The 27,107-nt window shown below is 42.1% G+C and overlaps 1 protein-coding gene across 5 annotated transcripts in view; it reads right to left on the reverse strand.

Moving 5' to 3' along the window:
* Positions 1–27,107, reverse strand: part of LOC126109874 (SAC3 domain-containing protein 1) — a 92,024-nt gene that overhangs the window by 34,483 nt on the left and 30,434 nt on the right. For 3 of the 5 annotated variants that reach the window (XM_049914944.1, XM_049914943.1, XM_049914942.1), the window contains exons 5-6: positions 14,662–14,799; positions 8,547–8,739 (exon numbers count right to left, since the gene is read on the reverse strand). In XM_049914944.1, coding sequence (XP_049770901.1) covers positions 8,547–8,739; positions 14,662–14,799 — 331 coding nt within the window. The remainder of the gene's footprint in view (positions 1–8,546; positions 8,740–14,661; positions 14,800–27,107) is intronic. The other 2 variants (XM_049914945.1, XM_049914946.1) reach the window with 2 other exon arrangements.

A 27,107-nucleotide genomic window follows, 5' to 3' on the forward strand; every position in this document is an offset into this window, starting at 1 on the left:
CACATAGACCTGAAGAAGTATTATCAACAATGAGCAAAATATAGATTCAAGAAACACTGAATGATACCAAGACTACACTCAAAGTGGCCTAAATAAAAGCACCAGTGGATAAATACGTACTTATACTAACATACAAAGAAAATTAAAGAATGTACCGACGATTTCCATGAATTACCTTCTTGGTATCAGAAACAATGACGACGCTGTAATACGATTTATCCTCTCACCGAACAGCGAGGATGGATGATTTAAAAGTGGAATTAAGAGGAAAAGAAAAGGACCAAATCCTCTCTGGTTAAACAAGTGGCCTGATAAGGGTTTTGGCCTAGGATGCCAATCGTCAAACCCGGCTGTGATCCCCGCCTTGCACAGTCGGTTGAAGAACTGAGGGCTTCATCCAAGAAAAAAAATGTGGTGTGAATATGAAGTGATTAGTGCGAAGTGTTTCTAAGACAACCTATAAACAAATGTGGAATTTAGTTAAGGGCATTTTTTCTAGGCCCATTAACTCAACTTAAATATTGTAGAATGTATGTACTGACTTGTTGAGTGAATCTGAGAGTGAGTGTATTCGCCGAAACAAATACCCTCTCCTGTCACAGTACACAAAAAAATAAGCCTGTTCTGTCTGGAACCCTCTTCAAGACATCACAGTCTGGGGGGGAGGGCATGTAACATAATGACTCAAGATAGCTGTAACGGAACTTGAATAGCGTAAAGTTATTGTTAAAAACGCACGCCGAGCGATTTGTTACGATTTGGTTGGTCATAATAATAGTAACATGCTTTTGAATACCATTAAAATATAACGGCGATACCTGTTTAGTGTTATTGGAAATATTATGTAGTAAATTAATGAGTAAGATAGCCGATCCTATAAGAAGAGGTAAAATTGTGCATATTAAGGTGTTTTGCTTTATATCGACTAAGCCGATGATACAGCGTCTTTTTTTCCGTTTACTCTTAAAAAAAAAGGGTAAAGAAGTGCTAATTGTGCGTTGTGAAAAATATAGGGGCGAATTTTAAATAGCTACAGTGTATAATCAGACTAACAAATGGACATTCAGTTACGCGAAAAAGTGAATAGCAAAGTGTGGTCATTAAACTGAGTACACCTACAGGGCAGTCAATTCCGGGATAAGTCTATTCGCATCTCACGAGGGACGCGGTATTGAGACCGTTTTTTTTTTTTTTTTTTTTTTTTTTTTTTTTTTTTTTTTTTTTTATATCGCGGAGAGCGGGCTTCAATTTATAAAAAGGAGAAAAGCTGTAACATTATCATTGACTGTTGGTGTCAAGCAAACAAAACTGTTCATCAAAGGGTTTCGGTGAATGAGTGGTGAATGCGAAATGAAACTGTGAACGAAGTTGTGTTAAATAAAGCAGAAGAGACAAGACAGTTTGGTCGTATCTGTTATTATTCCATCAACCGTAACATTTCTTCTCGTTGTACGAAGCCTTTACAGACGATCGTTATGACTATTTCCTTTGAAGGGATCTCGTTACGAGTTAAGTTTTGGGGACCTAGTCAAGAGGGGATAGTTTGTAGATCCTAACTACTGCAGCTATTCTGGAATCAGGTGCTACCGTGACCGTTGTGTGTTGTCAATGGCTTAAGGTCATCATATCTCATGCTCTAAGATTGACGCGCCTTTCCTCTTGGTGTAACGGTGTCTCACGGTAACAACGACAACGTCGACAGCGAAGGAAGATACGGTAGAACGTCAATACACAGAACTGCAGAATATCCGCAATTTATGCGAAATGGTGCTCCTCCATACATTGCACAGCCAGTGAAGCGGCCGCTGCAGAGGCGTTACGGAGTTCCTACAATTATCAGCTGTCATTTCCCTACAGCATGGCTGTAAAGATCACTTGATCTTTTGCCGTTTGGCTTCTGGCTGTGAGGTTATCTGAAAGATGATGTGTTCAGCGCTCAAGTTACAAATGTAGTTAATCTAAAAGGCACACATTGCACAATGTACTCTGAACGTGACTGACGAGACACACTGATTTGTTGTGAAACACGCCGTTTCTCAATTTCAACTTGTAGCGGGAAACAGTGGACAGCATATCAAATACGTCTCGCGCCGGTCTCTCGACAATTAGAAACCGATGTTATTTTGCTTTTTATGTATTTTTGGCCACAGGACGATTAAAAAGACCCTAGAAGAATTACAAAATATTTGCAACACTGCTTTTTATGCAGTTTTTAGCCTCGGAACAATTAAAAACCAATTTTTCCCATCCAGTGTCATATGACCTTGCCATGGTGGATGAGCTTATCTAACTAATAATGTCACAGTCGTCGGCTGCACAAAGTCATGTTCACTGGGCAGCACAGATGGTGTAATGTGCACCTCAAACCATATTAGTCAGATTGTGAATCATCTGTCATTTGTAGCAGAGCTCATTTACATTAAGACAATTAAAGTTCCATCTGTTTATAGAATTTTTGTTAAATTTTTTCCTTCCCTGACATTTACCCCTATGTGCTGTTCAATGTCATTCAGAGCAGTAGTTCTCTTCCTACAGCATTTAAAAACTGGAACTTTAATTACAGACACCTCGTCTTCTGCCATACAATCTGCCACAGATTGACATGTATCCTGCGTTGCAGAGTGGGCGAGCCAGCCTCCACTTTTGTGAGGAGCCTCAGATGTCGTCACAAGTTGTCGCCTAATCGTGGGTCACCACCCTTAAAATACTACCCGCAGATGCTCATGACAGTAGCACACAATTAGCCAACCAGCTTCACCACTTCTGAGAGGCTTGCTCCCTAGCCACAACAATTTGCTCTTTATTGTGGTCACTTATATCAGTGGACTTCCCCATCTGCAGCCCGTATTGTCACTAGAATGATTCCCGATTCATTTGTGTTCTTCTTTCCTCACCTCTTCACATACTTCAAATGTCTCCAGGCATTCAGTCTCACAGTGGGCAGGGGTCAGAATGTTGTAGCTCACAGGAGTAACACTACGGCCCACTGTCCATTACTACTGTTGAATTTTTGGGAATATTTTGGATCAGAAAATTAGATAATCACTCTATGAAACTGTCACGGTAGTACAGTGTGTATAAATGAACAAGGAAAAATAATTTCCAAGTTTTTCCCGGACTTAAGAGATAAAATACATTTTTTCCCTGGTGAAATAACATTTTCCGGTGTGAAAATACACTTTCTCCGTGTTAAGTGACAGTATATGTTCTCTCGGAACTGTAAAACTTATCAATCCATTGAATGGTAAAGGTTATATACACCAGCATACAACTTCCCAGCACTTTAGGAAACAAAACGCAGAAAATAAAAAAAAAGCATTCTGAAAAGATCTTTGACGTGCAGCAACATGTAAACTGCATATTTTCGTATCACGAAAGCATAAATACAAATTCCGCCAAACACAGCACGATAGCTTCCGAAGCACTGAAATCGAGACTGCGATGCGCTTTTGTCAGCAATGATCTCGCCAGCAGGTAACACCAGATATTCAGATAACACGACACGTGATTTAGTCACCCGACAGCAATAATTACTGTTAAGTACAGCGAACACACAAATACGAAAAGTTAACAGTTTAAATTAATACACGTATAGTAGAGCTACAAAAAAAGTTATGCTTTCACATGCAACATCACTCTTTTTTGCGTGTTTTCCCCTTTAAGAAATACTGACAACAAATGTGCCAGTAAAATTTTAAATAATGACACAACTGCCTGACCTTCTGGGCCCATAATTTTTCTAAGTGGCTGGTCCTCAAATTCTTAATTTTTGAATGATAGTCAGATGTTCTTTAATTTAAGAAATTCATTAAACATTCTCACACGTAACGTAATAAAGTAACACTTCTCAAACCACCACTTGCAGTATTTTCCAGCACACATTTTGCTGTTGGCAGGCACTTGTGTGCACATTGTGTTTTGTTTTATAAATCGTGCATTTTTTCTGCAATTTAAGTTTTATTTTTGGTTTTTCCTCTCCCTTATGTTTTGTTGCTGCAGTATTATTCTGCATTAACAGGCTAAAGTAAAATTCTTTGTAAGAGTATCACTTCTTACCAGTCAAAATTACAAAAATTTAATTGAGAACAAAAACAATGAAAAATCCCTGGAAATCTAAAAAATTCCCAGTTTTTCCCCAGATGAAAAGAGTCCTGGGTTTATCCCAGATTTCCCAGTTGGCCCTTTAGTAGCATATTCCTCATGTCAGCAATAACTGTACACTCTTATGCTTATTGCATCCTGCCGGTATGCATCCATCTCCGTTATCTGTCTGTAACAACATGTTTTCCTGCCCAGCAATGCTACACTGTTCTCATGTTTCTGCAATACCAACTCTCAGCACAGTAGACCAACAAATGTTAAGTGTAGCAGCTGTTCTGCACATCACTGTCCTCTACATCTGCAATTGGACCTCTACTACTGCACTCCAGTTCCAAACAGCCAGATCGGTGTCCTCGTCTGCAGACTGTAATTTCCCTTTCGACCCTCTGTATCTTCAAAGCTGGCGAATGTGTTCTCAGACTATCACTTTTACAGTAACTCACTTACCGGTATGTGTCACCCATTGATTAAAATAGTCCTAATCCAAAAACACTAGTTCACAACAGCAGACAAATGGAAGACTTACTGATACTCGAAAACACAACTCTGCAACAAAAGCTGACGAACACAGAAAACAGACACAATCTGTTCCTATCACCCGACAGAGTAAAGACAGGTCACGTCCGAGCTTGCCGATCTATCGGCAGTGCTAGAGAGGACTCTGGCTCGTCAGTGCTATTACCTGAGTAATGGCGGCACGATCCACTGTCACAATTCACAAGTTATTTCGATCAGACTGTAGTTTTACTGACAATATTTTGTTTTACAGAAAAACTAGATATATGAAATTTTTCAGTACTACTCATTTTGACCCTCTGAGAAACTTTTGCTAATACACTGACTTATAATGATTTAAATTACCAATTTTCCTGAGTATATGAATTTGTTTCATTTTACCTAATATGTTTTAATTTGAAAAGTTACTATAATTTACATATGAGGGCTATTCAGCAAGTAGGGAACGTTTCCGTCTGACTCCGCTAGGCGCGTGGTGATCCGTGAAGCGGGAACATCTCTGTGCATCTGATTTTTTCGATTATTGAAATTTGAAATGTATGCTGCAATCGAAAATCCCGTCAGTTGTGATGTGTGGTCTACGATACGGCTTTTGTTGGCAAAATACCTAAAACCTATAGAAATTTATCGTGAACTGTGCGAAGTGTACGAAAACAACGTAATGAGTGAATGTTCAGTCTGGAAATGTTGCATTCGGTTTAAAAATGGCCAAACCGACGTTCATGACGAAGAGAAGAGTGGACACCCGAGCACTGTGACTGACGATCTTGTCATTAACGTTGATGAAACGATTTGTGATAACTGTCGCTTCACAATAACGGAGCTTTAGCTTTCTTTTCCACAAGTTTCACGAGATTTTGTTATTTGAAATTGTCACTCAAAAGCTAGGCTACCACAAATTTTGTGCACAACGGGTGCCCAAAATGCTTACAGAGCACCATAAAGAACAGTGAAAGGGGCAACGTTGACATTTCTGGAGGCCAACCACAAACATGGTAATTCATTACTGGATCAAATTTTAACTGGTGATGAGACTTGGGTGAAACACATCAATTGTGAGATAAAATTACAGTCCATGGAGTGGGGGCACACAAGAACCCCCCCAAAAACCAAGAAAATGTTTGCAAACCTTGTCAGGAAGGAAGTTGACGGTGACAGTGTTTTGAGATAGGCAAGGTATGCTTCTTATTGATTTTCTCGAACATGGAGCAACCATAAATTCTGCTCAGTACTGCCAAACTTTGCAAAACCTTAGAAAAGCAGTCCAAAACGAAGGTTGAGGAAAACTGATTTCCAAAATTTTGTTTTTGCACGACAATGCCCAACCTCACTCGACAAACCGCACTAAATAACTCCTTAATTCATTCAAATGGGAAATTTTCCCTCATCCGCCCTACAGCCCCAATCTTGCACCAAGCGCTTTCCACTTGTTTCCCAAGATGAAGAACTGGCTTGCAACGCAGCACTTTGGTGACGACGTGGAACTCCAGGAGGGCGTGACTCGCTGACTGAAATCTCAGGCGGCAGAATTTTACAACGAAGGTCTTTCAAAGCTTGTCCACCACTATGATAAGTGCCTCAATGTGTTTGGTGACTATGTGGAAAAGTAGTATGTCAGTCGCTCTTTCAGATGTATATAATAAAATGTATTTCTTGAACTTAGTTTTTTTTTATGCCAAAACATTTCATACTTTCTGAAAAGCCCTCATATTTCGTTGTTTACAAATACATAATAATGAATACTGCTTCATACTTTTGCTTAAAGAAATATGATATGATTAATTTACATGAGTGGTTTGATACATCTGGTAAATTTCCATGAAAGAATGGAAAATTTCTATTGCATCCTCATCGTTGGTGAGCTAGATTATTACAAGGACCACATAAAGAATTTCAACAATGTACGATGTACAGTGCTTTGTCAACAGCACTTGTATTGGTCAGTTTCTCGACTGAGAAAACTGAGTTGTTTCATGCTGTTATGAAACATTTTCATTTGAAGGGTTGCACTGGCACACAACCAAAACAGAACTGGATGAAGTTCATGCGAACCCTGTGCATCACTGAAGATCATTTACTTTTTGATTAATGAATGTAAACATGACTGGACAAGCACCAAAGATGAAGAGCACTCCGGCCATCCAACTAAGGTGACCACAAAGGAAACCATTGACAAAATCCACGATACGGTAATGTAAGACAGCCGAATAAAAATTCGTGAGATTGCCAAAACTGACAGTGAAAAATATTCTCCTTGCTTTTTGCCGGATTTATCAAACCACTTGTATATATTCAGAAGAGCAAGAGAACATATGGAAACATGTATCAATTACATTACACTATTGATTCAAATTACATTAACATAGATTGTATGAAATAAGTTTATTTAAATAATCTGTGAATTATTAGTATAAATACAGTACAATGTAGACAATATGCAGAGGCACAAAACAAAGTGGGGGGGGGGGGGGGAGTTGTATTGTAGTAGTTGCAGAGTGGCTGTTAGTGCACGGAATAGCAGTTGTAATTGAGAGACGGTGACCGATGGTCGGCATAGTATCATTCCGTATGTAATCAGTGCATTGTGTTTTACACTGTTAATAGCACTTCTCATTCAGTGTACGATAATATATTAAGGCCTCATAAATACTTTTGTGCAGTTAGATTTAAAAACGGTCACTGACCGATGTGATCACTATTACGAATATCAATTTTATTATTTGTGAAATTCTTTAACACAAACAGTGCGCATCGATAACAACTAAGACTGGGGCGGTAGAATGCGTCTGGTCTAGATGCGCGAGCTATTCTCAGAAGTGTGACCACTTCGTGTCTGCAGATTTCTCAAATAGCCAAGCAACTGGCTACCCCAAACCTCTCTGTTACTGACAGAGCTCGGTTCGGCTCCACACGAAATCGAAACCACCACGGAGTTGCATTTTGACTGCCGCCCACAGCTCACAAATGTTGGTCAGAATTGGCTCTGAGGGAAACCCTATGTTTGTTGGAATCCCAGGTGTGCACAAAATATCAGAGGAGGAGGAGGAAGGGGCACAGAGTGCTATTCTCCATCCTCCATTTGGTTTCCAGCAAATCCTAACTTTGCTATAGGGGCGTATCAAAACTCATAACTCATCAGTTGTGGTAATGTTTTCCACATTCTGAGTATGCACGGAAGGCACCCACATGTCTCCTCTATCTTCTGCAGCAATCGCAGTTACATACATGAGGCGCTGACTTACAAACTGTGTGGCCACTGATCACCCATTACTAAGCACTACCAAAAGTGTGAATAATTGAATTAACTGGATCCTTCAATAGTGCTTCACCAACTCACAACTGAACTGTCATCTTCCAGCCTAATACGGAACTCGGACTAAGCTAAAGATCAGCCAGTCACTATAACCTACATTCCATGACAAAAAAAGGATTACAACTCTTCTGTCCTCCTCTTTATGCAGACCTAACATCACACACCACAGCACCACTGTGTTACAGGACGAAGGCCTCGCATCTGGTATCGGTAGATTCAATCAATCCACCTATCAACGATTACAATCTGCAACATGTTTGCGGCAACCACTGCTGTCGAGGTGTAGTCCCCCACACACATCGCCTCTCGTCGTCTCCGCCTTACAGGGTCACTCACAGCACACGCCAGATACGGCACCCGGTCGACCTCGGAGACAGATCGACCTACACAGGTATCTCACTCGTACTACACTCGACTGTCACCCCGTCAGCTGAACGAGGCACGTGACACGTCGGACGTGTGACGAGCCGAGCTGAGCAAAAGCGGCAGTGACGGGACCGTACTCTATCCGCCGAGATAGCCGGCTCTAAATCGTGAAATAGCTCGGGCCCTCACCATTTGACCTCTTGCAGGAATCTTAATAGACGTGTTTATTCTGTACACGTCTCGTACTCACCACTCGTACACTGAGGTCGAAACGATTCTTGTCGAAAGATATTCCCGCGTCGACGTCGGCGCTCAGCCCGTAGTGCCGACACTCGTCCACGACTTCGGCCGCGCTGCCCGTCAAGAAGAGGTCTGCGAGCGCGGCGCTCGGGTAGCGCAGGGTGCGGCTGCTGTAGGCCACACTCATCACCCGCAGGGCCTGCCTGGCAGATGCACAGTCCCATTACATGTCACAGCCACCAAGTTTGCTCAGGAGACTGGTTTCGTGCAGTTTTATATAGTAATGTATCCCGTGTCAGCACGTCCATCTCCGAATAATTACTGCAACCTACATCTGTTCGAACCCGCTTAATGTATCCGAGCCTCAATCTCCCACTACAATTTTTACCTCCGACACTTTCCTCCATTAACCAAATTGGTGATCTGTCGGTGCTTCGGAATGTGTCCTGTCGGCCGATCCCTACTGTTTGTGAAGTTGTGCCATAAATTTCTTTCTTTACTCAGCTCAATTCAGTGCTTCCTCACTAGTTACTCAATCTACCTACCTAATCTTCAGCATTGTCATACAGTGACACATATAAAAAATTTCTACTCTCTTCTGATCTGAACTGCTTACCGCCAAAGTTTAACTTCTGTACGAGGCAACAGTTCACACAAATACCTTCAGAAAATACTTCCTACCACTTAAATTTATATTTAATGTTAACAAATTGCTCTTTTCAGAAAAGCTTTTTGCACTACAACCCGTCTGCATTCTATATCCTCTCTACTTTGGCCACCGTCAGTTATTTTGCTGCTGGCCACCGTCAGTTATTTTGCTGCCCGAACAGCAAAACATGTGAATTACTTTTAGTTTTTCATTCTCCTCCCTGAACTGTACTCCCGTTTCCAACTTTCTTATCAGTTTCCTTTACTATGAGCTCTATTATCGGATCGAACAATGTAGGAGATACACGACAACCCTATCTGACTCCCTTTCACGTCATTCGATCTTACGAGTGCAGTCTGGATTCTGCACAAGTTGTAGATAACTTCCCCTGCCTCCCCACTCTCCCTTAAGAGTCACCACGTGGCCATCCTCTGTCCTCTGCCCCCGCCTTTCACATCCTCTTCTTATCTTCACTCCTCCTCCCCTTTCGATACAAAACGACTACTCGTCTCTATCAGGTTTGGTGTGCACAACGTTAGATATACAGTATACAAAAAATAAATTATTTTTGCAGAACGTAAAAAGTTTCATCGAGAAAGAATCGGCATACAGTTTGAGATGTAAGCCATTCTAAATATTCAAATGAAATTCTGAATCCTTGTTAGAACTTGGAACAAAGGTGGATAGTGTAAAACTCTGCTTAAGATAAAACTGACATTATTTACAGCATACTCACAACAACAATTTCCATAATTCATGGAAATTGCACATAGGTGTCAATTAATTGCTACATTACTCTTGATTTATGTCAGGGAAAAAAATCAAGGCTTTGAGATACTGGGTAAAGAAACTGCAAGATAGCACACTAGGTGATTGCACTAAATGGTTTAAATGTTTATAAAATATTCTCAGTGATTAGGCTGCATCATATTTCTCTTCTCCATTCTTCTTTTTCTTTTCAGACAAAAATGATGCAGCAGAATCAACAGAGCGATTTTATTTCCTTAACAAAGATTGCCAAATCTCACAGACCTACATACTTACAACTACATCTACATTTGGGCTACACAAAACACTGCAGCGCAGGGCAAAGGCTGCTTCCCACTGCACCACAAATACTGGTTGTCTTCCTGTTTCATTCACACACGAAGTTCTGGAAGAACAATTGTTTAAATGCTTCTGTGCACGCTCAAATTAGTTTAACCTCATCTTCACATCTGAGAGATACGTGAAGTGTGAAATATATTTCTAGTTTCATCACTTAAAGCACATTCTCGAAGTAAGTGTTTGTGGGACGGTTGGCGTCTGTGTCTGTTCGTGGCCCTCTTCTTTGTATACATTCCGTATCCCCTGTAGCCCTGTTTCGTATAGGACTGAAGCACTTGAGAAATATTCTAGAGCAAGCTGAGAAACCCATCACTGCGCATGTATTTATTTATTCATATGTTTGGAACTCATTTTTCACTTATAAAGCTTCTTTGTACACAATGTCGGAAGCAGTACAATTGGGGCCACGAACGAAGAGCTCATCTGCTTCACCGACACGGGAGAGAGCCACACAAAGCCGTCCACGTGAAACGCAACTGGCAACAAGGTCCACGCCCACGACATGCAGTGTATGGCCTCGTCCTCTGTTTACGGTCGTGTTATAACACGAGATGGCCGGGAACTGTACACAGTTAAAGCAAAATCGTAAATTGTTAGGAATAACTGGGATTTGAGGTATAAAAACTCACTCGAGAATACCATTTCCCATCAGAATTTCTGCTTCTTTGAAGTTATGTCGAAGAGAAGAAACTTAAAACCTCTGCAAGTGAAGGATTCTGAGTACTGAAATACTGCATCTTGTTCAGATTTACATTGTGCTTCACTTTTGGAAAGAGTTTCTACACAGCAAGTTAAAGTCTGACGTTCTCGAGCTGCAGCAAGTCTCACCTCACAATCTTCTGTGGATTCTCGAGTCGGGCCCGGTCCTCAGTATTGTACCCATCCTGATGCATTAAGAAAGACTTTGCTGCTTGATAGGGATCATTTTTATTTGTAAACAAAACGAAATCAAAATGTAATGGGTAGTCACCCAAATCAAAAAGAAATGATAATAAATCCGTTTTTCCTAACAAAAAATATAAATAAAACCTATCAAAAGAAGTAAAGCAATTAATACACAAAGCAAAGTCAGTGTATCTGTATATCAAAGCCATGTAAATACAATGTTAGTTTCTATTCATATAAATGTAAGATTGTGGTACTTTATTCTGTCACTCACATAGACCAAAAATACATTTGACTGAGTTAAAAAAATATGGGGTTTTCAAAAAGTCTCTCCGCAGTGCCGTACGACTGTTAGCCTCACGTGCCGTACGATTGTTCGCCTGCCCGGGTTTTTCGACGAAACAATAAACGCACAACGATACTGCAGTGATATTCTGTATCCGTTCGTAGGAGAACTTGTGTTAAGTGAAACAGTGAATGGTTACTTTAAATCAGATGGTGCAACCGCGCATACAGCTCACGTTTCAATGTCACTGCTTGCCGATGTTTTTGGTGATCGCATAATTTCACAGGGACTTGGGCCTCCACGATCACCTGACCTAACACCACCTAACTTTTTCTTCTGGGGTGCAGCAAAAGCAACTGTCTATAAAAACCGTCCAAAATCTGTCGACAAATTGAAAACTGCAATATCCACTTTCACTGCTTCTGTTACAGAAGAATTGTTACAGCTCGTGTTTGGAAACACGATTAGACAAATTGAATTGTGTATTCGACAACAACGGGGACACTTTCAACATTTAATGTGAAAATTTGTACATAAAAATGAATCTTCAATAAATTAATAACTCACATTTCACCGAGTTTCATTTCGGTATATTCACTGCGGCATACGGCACGTGCGGTTAACAATCGTATGGCACTGTGGAGAGACTGTTTGGACACCTCGTACAATAATGTGACAAAAGTTGTGGAATAGTGATACGCACGCATACAGATGGCAGTAGTATCGTACACACGAGGTATATAAGGGCAGTGCATTGGCAGAGTTGTCGTTTGCACTCGGGTGATTCGTGTGAAAAGGTTTGCGACGTGATTGAGCTACATGCGAGGGACATTCCATTTCAAAAAATCATTAGAGAGTTCAACATTCCGAGGCCGGCAACGTCAAGAGTTTGCCGAGGATACCAAATTTCGGTCACTACCTCTCACCACAGACAATGGCCTTCTCTCAATGACCGACACCAGTAGTGCATAGTGCTGTCAGTGCTAAATGACAAGCAGCACTGCACGAAATAACCACAGAAACCAAAACTGAATGCACGACAAACATATCTGTTCCGAGAGTGCAGCAAAATCTGGCACTAACGGGCCGTGGCAGCAGACGGACGTACGTTTTATTTGTGTGCGTGTCTCACGAAATAGATAGGTGCAGCATATCTACAAGTCAGGATGACGATAAACGTCGTGCCACGTTCACGGTACCTGCCGGTCGGACGGTTATTCCGTGTCATCGTGTCCAGCCTCGTAGATACGGTGTGAGCCAAAGATGAAGAATGGCGGTGACAGTGCCTGTGATGTCATAGGGATGAGGGAAAACTTGTTATTTCCTCATGTAGACACTCTTTTCTATGTACTGCTGTTCCAAAATGCATTCTTTGTACTAACTGCTTTATATTCTAAAAATGGAACACAAACGAGGCTCGAGAATCCTAACCCACATGTGTAGTGAGGAAAGAAGTTTGTGCAATCCCTCACGATCCGTTGTATTGTTATAAGATATGTAGGCAATTGTATTCTTATTACTGATTAGGTGAAACCGATGGCCTCATTACTCTGTCACTCGAGTGAATTCCTTCCTTTATCATCGACAGAGCTAGGGAAAAACAACTCTCATGGATCGGGGGCCTCAGCTCCTTCTAATAGGAAATAGAGCTCTCGATAAAATACCGATATATATTGGCGATATTTTTATTGAGTGCCAATATTTTTTTATATTATATTTTTTTACAATTTTCGATAAATATTTGAAGTTGTTCTTTCGAAATTGAAATATAACATAATTTTACTTTCACTGTGTAAAGGAGTTTCACTGCTTTCTGAGCTCTCATCGCATCCAGTCTTCCTCTTCGGCTGTGTGAAGCAAGTACAGATGGCACAAAGAAGAAGTCCGTTTGCTACAGGGATTGGCAGTGTGAACAGAATAACAAGAAATCCGATGTGAAGAAATAGCACACTAGTTGCTGAAACTGATGAATGAGGATCTAAATGACAAGATTGGTCTTTGCGGAGGTTGGAGACGTTTGAGGGGAAATGCAGACACGTTCGGTGGTCGACACTACCGATAGAAACTGCAACGTTTAACCTCACGGTGCGGTTTTGATACTACAACTGCTAAGTCGCAGGTGTTTGCAGAAATGAAAAAACAGGTAAATCGACACAAAGTGTTCCAGAGAAATCCGATTAGTGACAAAACCAAACGACAGACCCATAGGATACTTTTTATTGTGCCACTTACGTGCAGTTATCACCGGTAGCAAAGTGGTTATCGCCTAGCGTGAATGTGCACCATTTGTCTTTCAATCCTCGATTTGAAGAGGATAAGCAGGCTGCTAGCTTGTCGGTGTACAGTATATCTACTAATACATCAGTACTTAAATATACAGCTCTAAAACAGGCAGTTTATTTACAATGTGCAGCCGATATTTTTTTGGCCGGTATGTCGATACTTTTTCCGTCAATATACCAAAACGTTGACAATTTTGTTTCAATTTATCGAGGACAGATACTGATATTTTTTAAAATACTGGTGTACTGGATTCCCATTTTTTAAAAAAAATATCAACACTTCTAATAGGGAATGGGTGTCTCTGTCTTCTCTCTTCTTTCGGATAAGTGTATGCCCGTGCAAGCGAGCTGCACGATACAAAATAAACAGTCGAGGCCGTAATACAGTACAGCAATAGCTTAGTTCCACGACTGCTACATAAGAGAACAAAAACTGCTTAACAAGGAAGAATCTGAATCTCTCAGAAATTTTTAGTAGAAATGAAAAACAACTTAACATTAACTCAGGCCATCCCATTCAAGTATTTCCATCACAAATATTCCACACGTGCTCTGTAATTGGGTGATGTGAACAAAGCTGAGGTTACAAACGCATACGTTCAAAGTCCTGCTGCAGAGGTGAACGTCACAAGTGCATCACACAATACAGCCTCAACGCACAGACGCGGTAGTTTCGACCGTGGACGGAAGGGCACGACAGAGCAGGCGTCGGACACCTCCGGTCGTCCTCCTCCGATCCCCAAATCTGCGGACATTTCCACGTCAGACTGCTAACGTCTCACTGCCCCTCTGTGCCACAGGCAGCAGGTGCTCCGGGTACTAAACTGTAGCCGTCGGACGGACACATCACAGCTGAGGACATTCGGTACACCGAGTCCGTACGCCAGAGACGGGGCAGTGGCGGCAGGCGACCCACCTGCGGAGGTGCGGCACGTGTAGTGCGGCGAGGCAGGCGAGTAGTGGCGGCAGGAGTGGCAGGCGGCGCAGCGCCCGCACGTAGTTCCCCGAGTAGCAGGCCAGGCTGAACTCCAGCGCACTCTCCACCGTGTCAGACCTGGTAAAAAGAAAGCACCGAGCGTGGAATTTTACGGATTAAATGAAGTTTGGCAGACTTACGACCGAATTGTCACCTTTCAACTGAAGCTAGACCTCGGGCTACATTACGCCGTATTCCCGTCCGTCGGCTTTGCCGAGAAGCTGTCACGGTGCCCCTTACTGCCAAACCTAGACTGTGGGCTATGCTACAGTTCAGTCTGTCACCACGACAAATGTTCCAAAAACTAAGAGAGAGAGAGAGAAAAAGAAATATTGTCAGTGTTCTATTCTCGTTCCGTTTGTACATGTACGATGTCACTCTCTACATCTTCATTCTGTTGTGGAACAACATTAACATCTTCTTTCTGTAGGTTCAGTGGACCCCATTTTACAGTATACTCGAATGGTCCCAACCGTAATGACTCGGGAACTCCATCTGAGAAAGTGTGTGTAAATACTGAAAGATCACAGTTCGACTACTCGAAGACTTTTGTGCTTACAGATACGGTCTCTCTCCAGTAGTCAGCTGTGTGCAATAAATTGTTCCAAATGTCTGAAAAATCCGTGCAACTGTGTCGCCTTTTGCTACTGTAAAATACGCACAACACACCGCGTGCAGAATGACGTGGGCAAATGGGGGGTGGAGCAGTAGTGGTGGGGGAAATGCCGAGTACTGAAGGCGAAGTACCTTTCTAAACTGAAGCCTACACTCGTATTAAGTGGAGCCCCTCCACACCCACACTTGCACGGTGGCCATCTAAAAAGACCTACTGTCACCTCTGCTTCGGTTAGTGTCTAAAAATAATTCCGCTGAAAATGAAATGAAGGCAGCGACTTATTTTCACCTGACTTGTTACCTGTTCGAAACTTCCAGTGAAGTGTCAAGAGTGGAGAATTTTGAGTAAAGCCTACATTTCTCTTGTTGCTATTTTTTAATTGTTTCTTTTGCCAAAACAGACCATTATGTAGAGCACTGTGTACAATGTCAGCTCACTAACATGTCGTGCAGATTCAGTTGTGAGAGAATCTTGAAACAATGGTTTCAAGTGAGGAACTGAGGACAAATAAAGCCAGTATCTTATGAGAAGGCACATTCTCAGTACAAAAATAAACGTGCAATATCTTCAGTTATGTTGTTGCAAAACCTACAGCAATTCTCATTTCGCCCTTAAAAATTACAGTGTTCAATTGAAAAATTCTGTATTTAGTCAAATAACACGGAAGGTAATGAAGTTTCGCAAATTAATCGTGTGGCAAAATACTCCACGTTCTATCATTTGACAAAATGTTGTTTCAATATCTTAAAAGTTTATCAGGTATCAGGAAAGTTTCAGATATTTCACTGTGGCTTTATTGCCAGTGCATGTGATCGCAAATGAGTGCACTGTATAAAAATCAATTTTCTCGAGACTGGTGCAGGTACGGACCTCCCCTCGAGTCTAAGGAAAAATTCAATATGCTAGTTTAATTCCTTCCACAATAATGTATGATGTAAAATACACCTACAGTAAAATCAAAGTGGCCCTTGCTTTTCATTGCGAACATACCAAATTTCAGGTAGTGTTATACTTAAAGGCAGAAATCAATGAATAGTTTCTGTAAAAGCATTTGAGAAAAATTTCAGATTGCGCATCTCGCTTCTGCCGGTACAGTTCCTTGCCGACTGGCCGAAAGTGAGCAAACGACCGTTGCTCCCCTTCTGCACAAACGAATGAACTCGCCCCGCACTGTGGAGGAAAATTTGTCACTGCATACTGGCCACAACAATCAGCGTGGACTCTGCTTACTGAATATGCAGTAATTTTTTAATCTGAGCAGACATTAATCTGAAATGGAGAAGAATAATAATCCTGTCTCCTGTTCACAAATCTCAATATCAGTGCTTATGTGGGAAATGACTGTGGCTACAGCTGGTGTCCTACACACACACACACACACACACACACACACACACACACACACACACACACACAAGCACACACACGCGCGCACGCAACTCACATGCACAAGTAGTGTGTGTGTGTGTGTGTGTCTATTGTTGAAGAAGGGCTTAATGGCCGAAAGTTATAATTGTGAGAGCCTTTTCGTTGTGCCTATCTGACTGAGCATCTCTGCTATATGGTCAGTAGCAACTTTCCTTCTCATAACACTGTTCCCGTCTTATTTTTAAAATAAGTAATTTTCATGTACATAGCTTTGACAACTATTGTGTATGTGCTCTCACTGAGAGAAGGTCACGTAAAAACTCAGTGATATTTTGCTTAATAAATGGAAGCACAATCGTAATGAGTTTACATAATTTGTGGTAACTGTCTTACGTAGAACTGGATCCTGTCACGGCAATGATGCGATCTCTGCAAATCGAATGTTTACATGTGTGTATTTGTGCTTGTCTCCACAGTTCTCATTGTTTTGTGTTGCATTTCAGAGAGTGAATGAGCACATATGGCAATTACTGGCTAATTGCCCCCCCCCCCACCCCCACCCTTCCTATCTCTGTCTATCCACCTCTAATTCCCTCTGTTTCTCTCCACATTATCACGCCAACCCCAATAGGAGGTTGCCCGTTCTTACTTCCAGGTATTATGTTTACCAAGTTTGGTTGAAACTTATCCAGGGTTTTTTTTTTTTTTATATATATATTATCAAGGCTTTCAGCACTCACGTACATGTCACATATGTTTAATATATTACACACACATCTTTAGTGAACTGTACCCTGCAGTTTGGTTATCAATGCTTATGACAATGACATCTTATATCCCAAGCTACAAGTCGTACAATGTTATAATTTTGTAGGTACATTCAGTCATTATGTGAATGCTGTCTGCAAAGTGTGTTGTGAGTACAGTTAGTAGTATAGTAAAATGTCGTGCCCAATGTGGCAATTTTACTGCGAGAACTGAAAATGTAGTAAGTGACAAGTTTCTTCAAAAAATGGTTCAGATGTCTCTGAGCACTATGGGACTTAACTTCTGAGGTCATCAGTCCCCTAGAACTTAGAACTACTTAAACCTAACTAACTTAAGGACATCACACACATCCATGCCAGAGGCAGGGTTCGAACCTGCGACCGTAGCGCCTAGAACTGCTCGGCCACGCCGGCTGCCAAGTTTTCATCCTTTCATCATTTTGTGGCATTGTCAGTGAGAAAAATTTTCATACGGAATTGGAATTATGTACAAAGTTTGTTATAAGTCACTAAGGGCTCTCATTCTCAAATACTGGATGAATGAAGTCCAGTTATTAGCATGTCACGAGCTACACTGCTTTTTCATTTTCACCCACACATTTTTGATAGGTGGCTGGCTCTTACCTCACAGTGATTCTTTGCAGACATTAAGTGGTAGGTTTACCAAGTTTGGCTGAAATCGGTCGAGTGGTTTAGGAGGACATGTGGTACATACACACGTAGATAAATGTACGGATAAAATAAACACATCACAGTATTAATTCAGCACCACCAGAAGGTCACACAAGGGTAGTTCCCACACACACGACCACCGTTTCCAGCTGCCGAGGCCCAAATGTGCACTGCAATAGTGTCTGTCATGAGCAGTAATTTCAGGTGGATGTTGGGGATAAGCAGGAGGCATTGGGTGGGGAGGGGGAGGGACAGCAGGAGAGGGGTTGGGGAAGATGATGTATTGCCTGTGGAGGATGCGGGATTTAATGGGGCAGGATAGGGTTGCTGGTGCAGAGTTGGGAGGTTGTGTGGGGGCAGGTGAGCAGGAAAGGGAGAGGGCAAAGGAGAGAGGTAGAGACGGGGCAAAGACTGTGGGTACATCACTGAAATAGAAGGCGTGTGTAGTGCTGGAGTGGGGGCAGGGGTGGGGATTGGTGAGTGGGAGGCAGAGATTAGTGAATGTTGAGGTCAGGGGGATTCTGAGAATGAACACCCCACTAACACCCCCAATGTCCACAGCCTTGCCACTTATTGAACACTACTTTTCCCGATGCCTGTCCAACTCCACACCTACAGCCTCCTTCCCGGTCACTGCGACCGACTGTATCCTCACCCACAAATACTTCTCCTTTGAAGGCATCGTCTAAGTGACGAAGGAAAGCAGATAGTGAGGTAAAGATGGAGATAAAAATGTAAAAGGGGAATTAAACAACTGCTAGCACTGAAAAAAAAAGGAGTGGCGGAGGGGCTATATTGTAATGGAGAATAGCTCCAGGAGGGTGTCTGGATGTGAGGACATGTTGCAGGGCAACATCCCATCTCCAGAGTTCAGGTAAGCTAGGAATGGGTGTCAAAATCCTTCCCCTACAATTCTTTCCCATCGATTCAGCTGCAGTTTTCAGGAACATCTCGTGCTGTAAATATGTGCCTCTGCCCAGTGCAATCCTCATTATTATGTCTATCTTGCACCTTTTTTCTTTATCAGATCTAATACACAGATAGCAAAATCCGTCTTCGAGACCATCTCGTCCGAGTTTAAACATTTTCCTTCCATTTATGCGTGTCTGCTAGGGCTCACTCCACTTCATTAAGCAACTGACTCACTTCCAGTCCACTTTCTGTGACAACTGCTGCGACGTGTGTGAACTGCAACGTGCAATGTATATCCTCGAGAGACGACTTTTGGGATGGCAATTTTGTGGTTTTTTGCATTAGTAATTCATATTTCCCTTCTGGAAGTGGAACATTAATTACAGTCCAGTAAAGCGTGACACTATCACAGCCAATTTCCTTTACCCGATGTTCTCTCTCTACCGTCTGAAGTGTACAGTTGCCTAATTTATTTTCCTCTTGCACAACAAGGGACTGTGGATTACTCTGATAGGCAATGTATAAATTCCATAAAAAATTACCTGAAATCCTTAGTCCACTTGACATCTCAACTCCATGTGTTGAAAAACAATGCCTTCAGTAAGATAACTGGTAGTAAGATGTGCTTCTCAGAAACACAGTAAAGTTAAGGTGTATTCACTCTTGAAAGTCATACTGAAAGCGAGCCCTTCTGTGATACAACAACCAGTAGCTATTTGCTTCCCATACTTTGGGAGGAGGCAGTATGGACCAAAACATGAATAAAGTGTCTAGTAAACCCAGTCTCTAAAGTGGATACCTTAAGAGCTATGAGTACTTGTTCAGTAGAAGAGATATGTTTTCAGTAGCAAAGATGAAGACGAGCTTGCAATAGAAGAGATTTGTTTCACAGTATCAAAGGTGAAGAAGTGCTCACAGTTCTTAACGTATGCATTTTAGAGAAATTTTTACTATCCCTTTTGCTTCACACGTACGTTCCTGTCATATCCCTGAATACTGACCGTTCCTCGTGGGACACCACGTATGCAGTGCCATTGCGAGGAAAGAAAAATCTAATTAAAAATTGCACTCCAGAGAGTTGCATACGCCATTAGCGACTCCAGCTGCACGACACAGAGAATAGAGGAGGGGGAAAACACAGAGCCTACACTACTTCTGGACAGATGCGGAAGTACACGCTTATGTGCAGCACCCAGTTGTCAAACGGTGCCCAGCTGTGCAGTGGTCATCTGGGCCGTAGCCGTCGTCTCCTCCCCTTCTGTGCAGATACGGGCTGACGTATTTTGAGTTCACTTTACTGTGTCTTATACATTTAAATCTACCTATCCGCCTGCCTGAGGTAAGTACTGGCTGCACATTCTGCCTCCAGGAAACTGTACACAAATTCACAGCACAGTGTAAAGTAACAGAATACTAAGATACATAACAAAGTTTGCACTACAGACGACAGCACAGTAACCGATAGTAGCTCCCGACGTATACACAAACTTACGTAACTTGATACGCCCGTACGAGATGTGAGAGAAAAGTCACGAGAATGACAACACTGCGAGCAATCTGGCAGCTTTACGTCGTTCTACTCGTGTCGACAGACGTATTCGTATCTTTCAGAGGCTCAGTTCGAGTTTCGGTCCCTACAGCCGTCACGTGATTTCTGAGAGTGCAATCGGTGAAGCTGTGTTTTTGTTGCGTGTTACAAACACTGAACAGTGAAATTTAGAGAAACGTTATTAATATCGAGTTTTATCTTACATTTGGGAAATCCATGAGTACGATCTCTGAAAAGTTGAAACGGGACTACGGGGAATATTCCTTATCGAGAGCACGAGTTTTTCGCTGACGTGAATTGTTTTTGGAAGGCAGAGAATACGTCGAAGATGAACCTCGCTCGGGGAGACCTTCGACTTAAAAAACAGACGAAAACGTCTAACGTGTGCACGCTCTCGTCAGATTAAACCGACGTTTAACAATTAAGGATGGTGGGTGACCTGTTAAACTTAAACACTGTCACCATATATCAGGTTTTGACTCGGTGCTGAAGAAACATGCATCGATCTTCTTGAGAGGACTGCCAATGACCACAAATGGTTCAGTTGTGTGATGACAAGTGATGAATCGTGGATTTTTGAGTTCTATCCTGAGACAAAGTGACAAAGTGAGAAGTGGCAGACTGAGATATCTCCTCCACTGAAAAAAGCTCGAACGAGCAAATCGGAGATCAAAGCAATGCTGATTTGACTTTCTGACAGTAGGGATATCGTGCATAAAGAATATGTTCACCTAGGACAAACTACCACCTAGGTGTTTTACAAATATGTCCTCGAAAGGCTCCGGAAGAGGGTGGATCGAGTGAGATTGGACATTGCAGACAATGGTTGCTGCATTGTGACAATGCCCCATCTTACACAGTTACTTCCGTCACGAAATGCTTCACCTCAAGAGGCATTCCTATTGTTCCATAGCCCCCAATTCGCCTGATCTGCATCCTTGTGATTATTCCCCCCCCCCCCCCTCCCCCCCAAGACAAAAACTGAAAAATGTCGTAAAAGGACTCTGGAGAACATCCGAAAGAATGTGACCGACATGTTAAAGCTGCCAAAGGGAACTACTTTTAAGGGGACAATATTATTGTTTGAAAATAAATAAATAAAAATTTTGGCAGATAGAAAAATCAGTCCAATTAATTTTCTCACACACCTCATATTGTAATGATATTAGCTGACCAAGTTAATGAAACAGAGGCACCTGAACCGAAATAATGATGAAATATGGCTTCTATCTGAAAGCATGTGTAACAAATGCAAACATATGCTAAAACCAGTATTTACAAATTTTGTACAAAGAAACCTACTTGTAATTAATGTTCAGTGATGTGTAAAGATCCCAGGATTCAAGTTAGTAATGAAATCAAACTTGTATTTAAGAAGTGATTAATATTTGTAAATCAAATATTGTTATGAAAAGTATTTCATTTACTATGGCAATGACAACTGTATTATTACTGCATGTTTGTTTCTGAGAAATAATTGTGACAAATTATTTTGGAAAACTAATTATTTTTAATTGTAAATGTCAAAGTTAATGTTTTCAACAATGAATGTATTCATATTTTGACTATTACAGGGCAATTCAAAAAGGACTTCACAGCTTTGAAATGATATAGAAATTTATTGAGATAACTTACAGAATCAGTAGGGGTGTCATTTTGCAGCAAACAACTTTAACTTTGATTCACATAGTGCATCAGTATCCCATTCCACCACCAGGAGTCACAGTGTAGGGCATAGTTAAATAGGTTACTTCCACTGGTGCGGAGCACGTTCGCTGTGCATTTCGGTTTCGTGAAACAAACTCTGCGACAACTGTTTGGTGTACATTTTATACCAAATACACTAAAGAACCTCCGAGCAGGCTTACAATTTACTCCTGGCACAAGAACATTATTGAGACGAGCTGTTCACTGTGACACGATAAATCGCACGGTCACCCGCAAATTGACAATTATGTCAAGTTAGGGAGAGCTTTGCCTAGAGTTCACAAATATCAACTTTTTAATTCCACAGGTCAATGGAGATGACCGAAACGGGACAGTTCACCAACGGCAACACAGTGTACCACTTCATTTCCCCGACTATCGCTTCTCGGGTCGGTGGATTGGCTGTGAAGGGCCAATTGCATGGCCGGCCACCTCGGTTGCCAGACTTGACACCACTGAATGTTATAATTTTGTAGGTACATTCAGTCATTATGTGAATGCTGTCTGCAAAGTGTGTTGTGAGTATAGTTAGTAGTACAGTAAAATGTCGTGCCTAATGTGGCAATTTTACTGCGAGAACTGAAAATGTAGTAAGTGACAAGTTTTCTTCAAAAAATGGTTCAGATGTCTCTGAGCACTATGGGACTTAACTCCTGAGGTCATCAGTCCCCTAGAACTTAGAACTACTTAAACCTAACTAACCTAAGGACATCACACACATCCATGCCCGAGGCAGGGTTCGAACCTGCGACCGTAGCGCCTAGAACTGCTCGGCCACGCCGGCTGCCAAGTTTTCATCCTTTCATCATTTTGTGGCATTGTCAGTGAGAAAAATTTTCATACGGAATTGGAATTATGTACAAAGTTTGTTATAAGTCACTAAGGGCTCTCATTCTCAAATACTGGATGAATGAAGTCCAGTTATTAGCATGTCACGAGCTACACTGCTTTTTCATTTTCACCCACACATTTTTGATAGGTGGCTGGCTCTTACCTCACAGTGATTCTTTGCAGACATTAAGTGGTAGGTTTACCAAGTTTGGCTGAAATCGGTCGAGTGGTTTAGGAGGACATGTGGTACATACACACGTAGATAAATGTACGGATAAAATAAACACATCACAGTATTAATTCAGCACCACCAGAAGGTCACACAAGGGTAGTTCCCACACACACGACCACCGTTTCCGGCTGCCGAGGCTCAAATGTGCACTGCAATAGTGTCTGTCATGAGCAGTAATTTCAGGTGGATGTTGGGGATAAGCAGGAGGCATTGGGTGGGGAGGGGGAGGGACAGCAGGAGAGGGGTGGGGGAAGATGATGTATTGCCTGTGGAGGATGCGGGACGTAATGGGGCAGGATAGGGTCGCTGGTGCAGAGTTGGGAGGTTGTGTGGGGGCAGGTGAGCAGGAAAGGGAGAGGGCAAAGGAGAGAGGTAGAGACGGGGGAAAGACTGTGGGTACATCACTGAAATAGAAGGCGTGTGTAGTGCTGGAGTGGGGGCAGGGGTGGGGATTGGTGAGTGGGAGGCAGAGATTAGTGAATGTTGAGGTCAGGGGGATTCTGAGAATGAACACCCCACTAACACCCCCAATGTCCACAGCCTTGCCACTTATTGAACACTACTTTTCCCGATGCCTGTCCAACTCCACACCTACAGCCTCCTTCCCGGTCACTGCGACCGACTGTATCCTCACCCACAAATACTTCTCCTTTGAAGGCATCGTCTAAGTGACGAAGGAAAGCAGATAGTGAGGTAAAAAGGGAGATAAAAAATTAAAAGGGGAAGTAAACAACTGCTAGCACTGAAAAAAAAGGAGTGGAGGAGGGGCTATATTGTAATGGAGAATAACTCCAGGAGGGCGTCTGGATGTGAGGACATGTTGCAGGGCAACATCCCATCTCCAGAGTTCAGGTAAGCTAGGAATGGGTGTCAAAATCCTTCCCCTACAATTCTTTCCCATCGATTCAGGTGCAGTTTTTAGGAACATCTCGTGCTGTAAATATGTGCCTCTCCCCGGTGCAATCCTCGTTATTATGTCTATCTTGCACCTTTTTTCTTTATCAGATCTAATACACAGATAGCAAAATCCGTCTTCGAGATCATCTCGTCCGAGTTTAAACATTTTCCTTCCATTTATGCGTGTCTGCTAGGGCTCACTCCACTTCATTAAGCAACTGACTCACTTCCAGTCCACTTTCTGTGACAACTGCTGCGACGTGTGTGAACTGCAACGTGCAATGTATATCCTCGAGAGACGACTTTTGGGATGGCAATTTTGTGCTTTTTTGCATTAGTAATTCATATTTCCCTTCTGGAAGTGGAACATTAATTACAGTCCAGTAAAGCGTGACACTATCACAGCCAATTTCCTTTACCCGATGTTCTCTCTCTACCGTCTGAAGTGTACAGTTGCCTAATTTATTTTCCTCTTGCACAACAAGGGACTGTGGATTACTCTGATAGGCAATGTATAAATTCCATAAAAAATTACCTGAAATCCTTAGTCCACTTGACATCTCAACTCCATGTGTTGAAAAACAATGCCTTCAGTAAGATAACTGGTAGTAAGATGTGCTTCTCAGAAACACAGTAAAGTTAAGGTGTATTCACTCTTGAAAGTCATACTGAAAGCGAGCCCTTCTGTGATACAACAACCAGTAGCTATTTGCTTCCCATACTTTGGGAGGAGGCAGTATGGACCAAAACATGAATAAAGTGTCTAGTAAACCCAGTCTCTAAAGTGGATACCTTAAGAGCTATGAGTACTTGTTCAGTAGAAGAGATATGTTTTCAGTAGCAAAGATGAAGACGAGCTTGCAATAGAAGAGATTTGTTTCACAGTATCAAAGGTGAAGAAGTGCTCACAGTTCTTAACGTATGCATTTTAGAGAAATTTTTACTATCCCTTTTGCTTCACACGTACGTTCCTGTCATATCCCTGAATACTGACCGTTCCTCGTGGGACACCACGTATGCAGTGCCATTGCGAGGAAAGAAAAATCTAATTAAAAATTGCACTCCAGAGAGTTGCATACGCCATTAGCGACTCCAGCTGCACGACACAGAGAATAGAGGAGGGGGAAAACACAGAGCCTACACTACTTCTGGACAGATGCGGAAGTACACGCTTGTGTGCAGCACCCAGTTGTCAAACGGTGCCCAGCTGTGCAGTGGTCATCTGGGCCGTAGCCGTCGTCTCCTCCCCTTCTGTGCAGATACGGGCTGACGTATTTTGAGTTCACTTTACTGTGTCTTATACATTTAAATCTACCTATCCGCCTGCCTGAGGTAAGTACTGGCTGCACATTCTGCCTCCAGGAAACTGTACACAAATTCACAGCACAGTGTAAAGTAACAGAATACTAAGATACATAACAAAGTTTGCACTACAGACGACAGCACAGTAACCGATAGTAACTCCCGAAGTATACACAAACTTACGTAACTTGATACGCCCGTACGAGATGTGAGAGAAAAGTCACGAGAATGACAACACTGCGAGCAATCTGGCAGCTTTACGTCATTCTACTCGTGTCGACAGACGTATTCGTATCTTTCAGAGGCTCAGTTCGAGTTTCGGTTCGTACAGCCGTCACGTGATTTCTGAGAGTGCAATCGGTGAAGTTGTGTTTTTGTTGCGTGTTACAAACACTGAACAGTGAAATTTAGAGAAACATTATTAATATCGAGTTTTATGTTACATTTGGGAAATCCACGAGTACGATCTCTGAAAAGTTGAAACGGGACTACGGGGAATATTCCTTATCGAGAGCACAAGTTTTTCACTGACGTGAATTGTTTTTGGAAGGCAGAGAATACGTCGAAGATGAACCTCGCTAGGGGAGACCTTCGACTTAAAAAACAGACGAAAACGTCTAACGTGTGCACGCTCTCGTCAGATTAAACCGACGTTTAACAATTAAGGATGGTGGGTGACCTGTTAAACTTAAACACTGTCACCATATATCAGGTTTTGACTCGGTGCTGAAGAAACATGCATCGATCTTCTTGAGAGGACTGCCAATGACCACAAATGGTTCAGTTGTGTGATGACAAGTGATGAATCGTGGATTTTTGAGTTCTATCCTGAGACAAAGTGACAAAGTGAGAAGTGGCAGACTGAGATATCTCCTCAACTGAAAAAAGCTCGAACGAGCAAATCGGAGATCAAAGCAATTCTGATTTGACTTTCTGACAGTAGGGATATCGTGCATAAAGAATATGTTCACCTAGGACAAACTATCACCTAGGTGTTTTACAAATATGTCCTCGAAAGGCTCCGGAAGAGGGTGGATCGAGTGAGATTGGACATTGCAGACAATGGTTGCTGCATTGTAACAATGCCCCATCTCACACAGTTACTTCCGTCACGAAATGCTTCACCTCAAGAGGCATTCCTATTGTTCCATAGCCCCCAATTCGCCTGATCTGCATCCTTGTGATTATCCCCCCCCCCCCCCCCCCCCCCCCCCCAAGACAAAAACTGAAAAATGTCGTAAAAGGACTCTGGAGAACATCCGAAAGAATGTGACCGACATGTTAAAGCTGCCAAAGGGAACTACTTTTAAGGGGACAATATTATTGTTTGAAAATAAATAAATAAAAATTTTGGCAGATAGAAAAATCAGTCCAATTAATTTTCTCACACACCTCATATTGTAACGATATTAGCTGACCAAGTTAATGAAACAGAGGCACCTGAACCGAAATAATGATGAAATATGGCTTCTATCTGAAAGCATGTGTAACAAATGCAAACATATGCTAAAACCAGTATTTACAAATTTTGTA

Source organism: Schistocerca cancellata, chromosome 12, assembly GCF_023864275.1.
Source record: "Schistocerca cancellata isolate TAMUIC-IGC-003103 chromosome 12, iqSchCanc2.1, whole genome shotgun sequence".
Taxonomy (NCBI): Eukaryota; Metazoa; Arthropoda; class Insecta; order Orthoptera; family Acrididae; genus Schistocerca; species Schistocerca cancellata.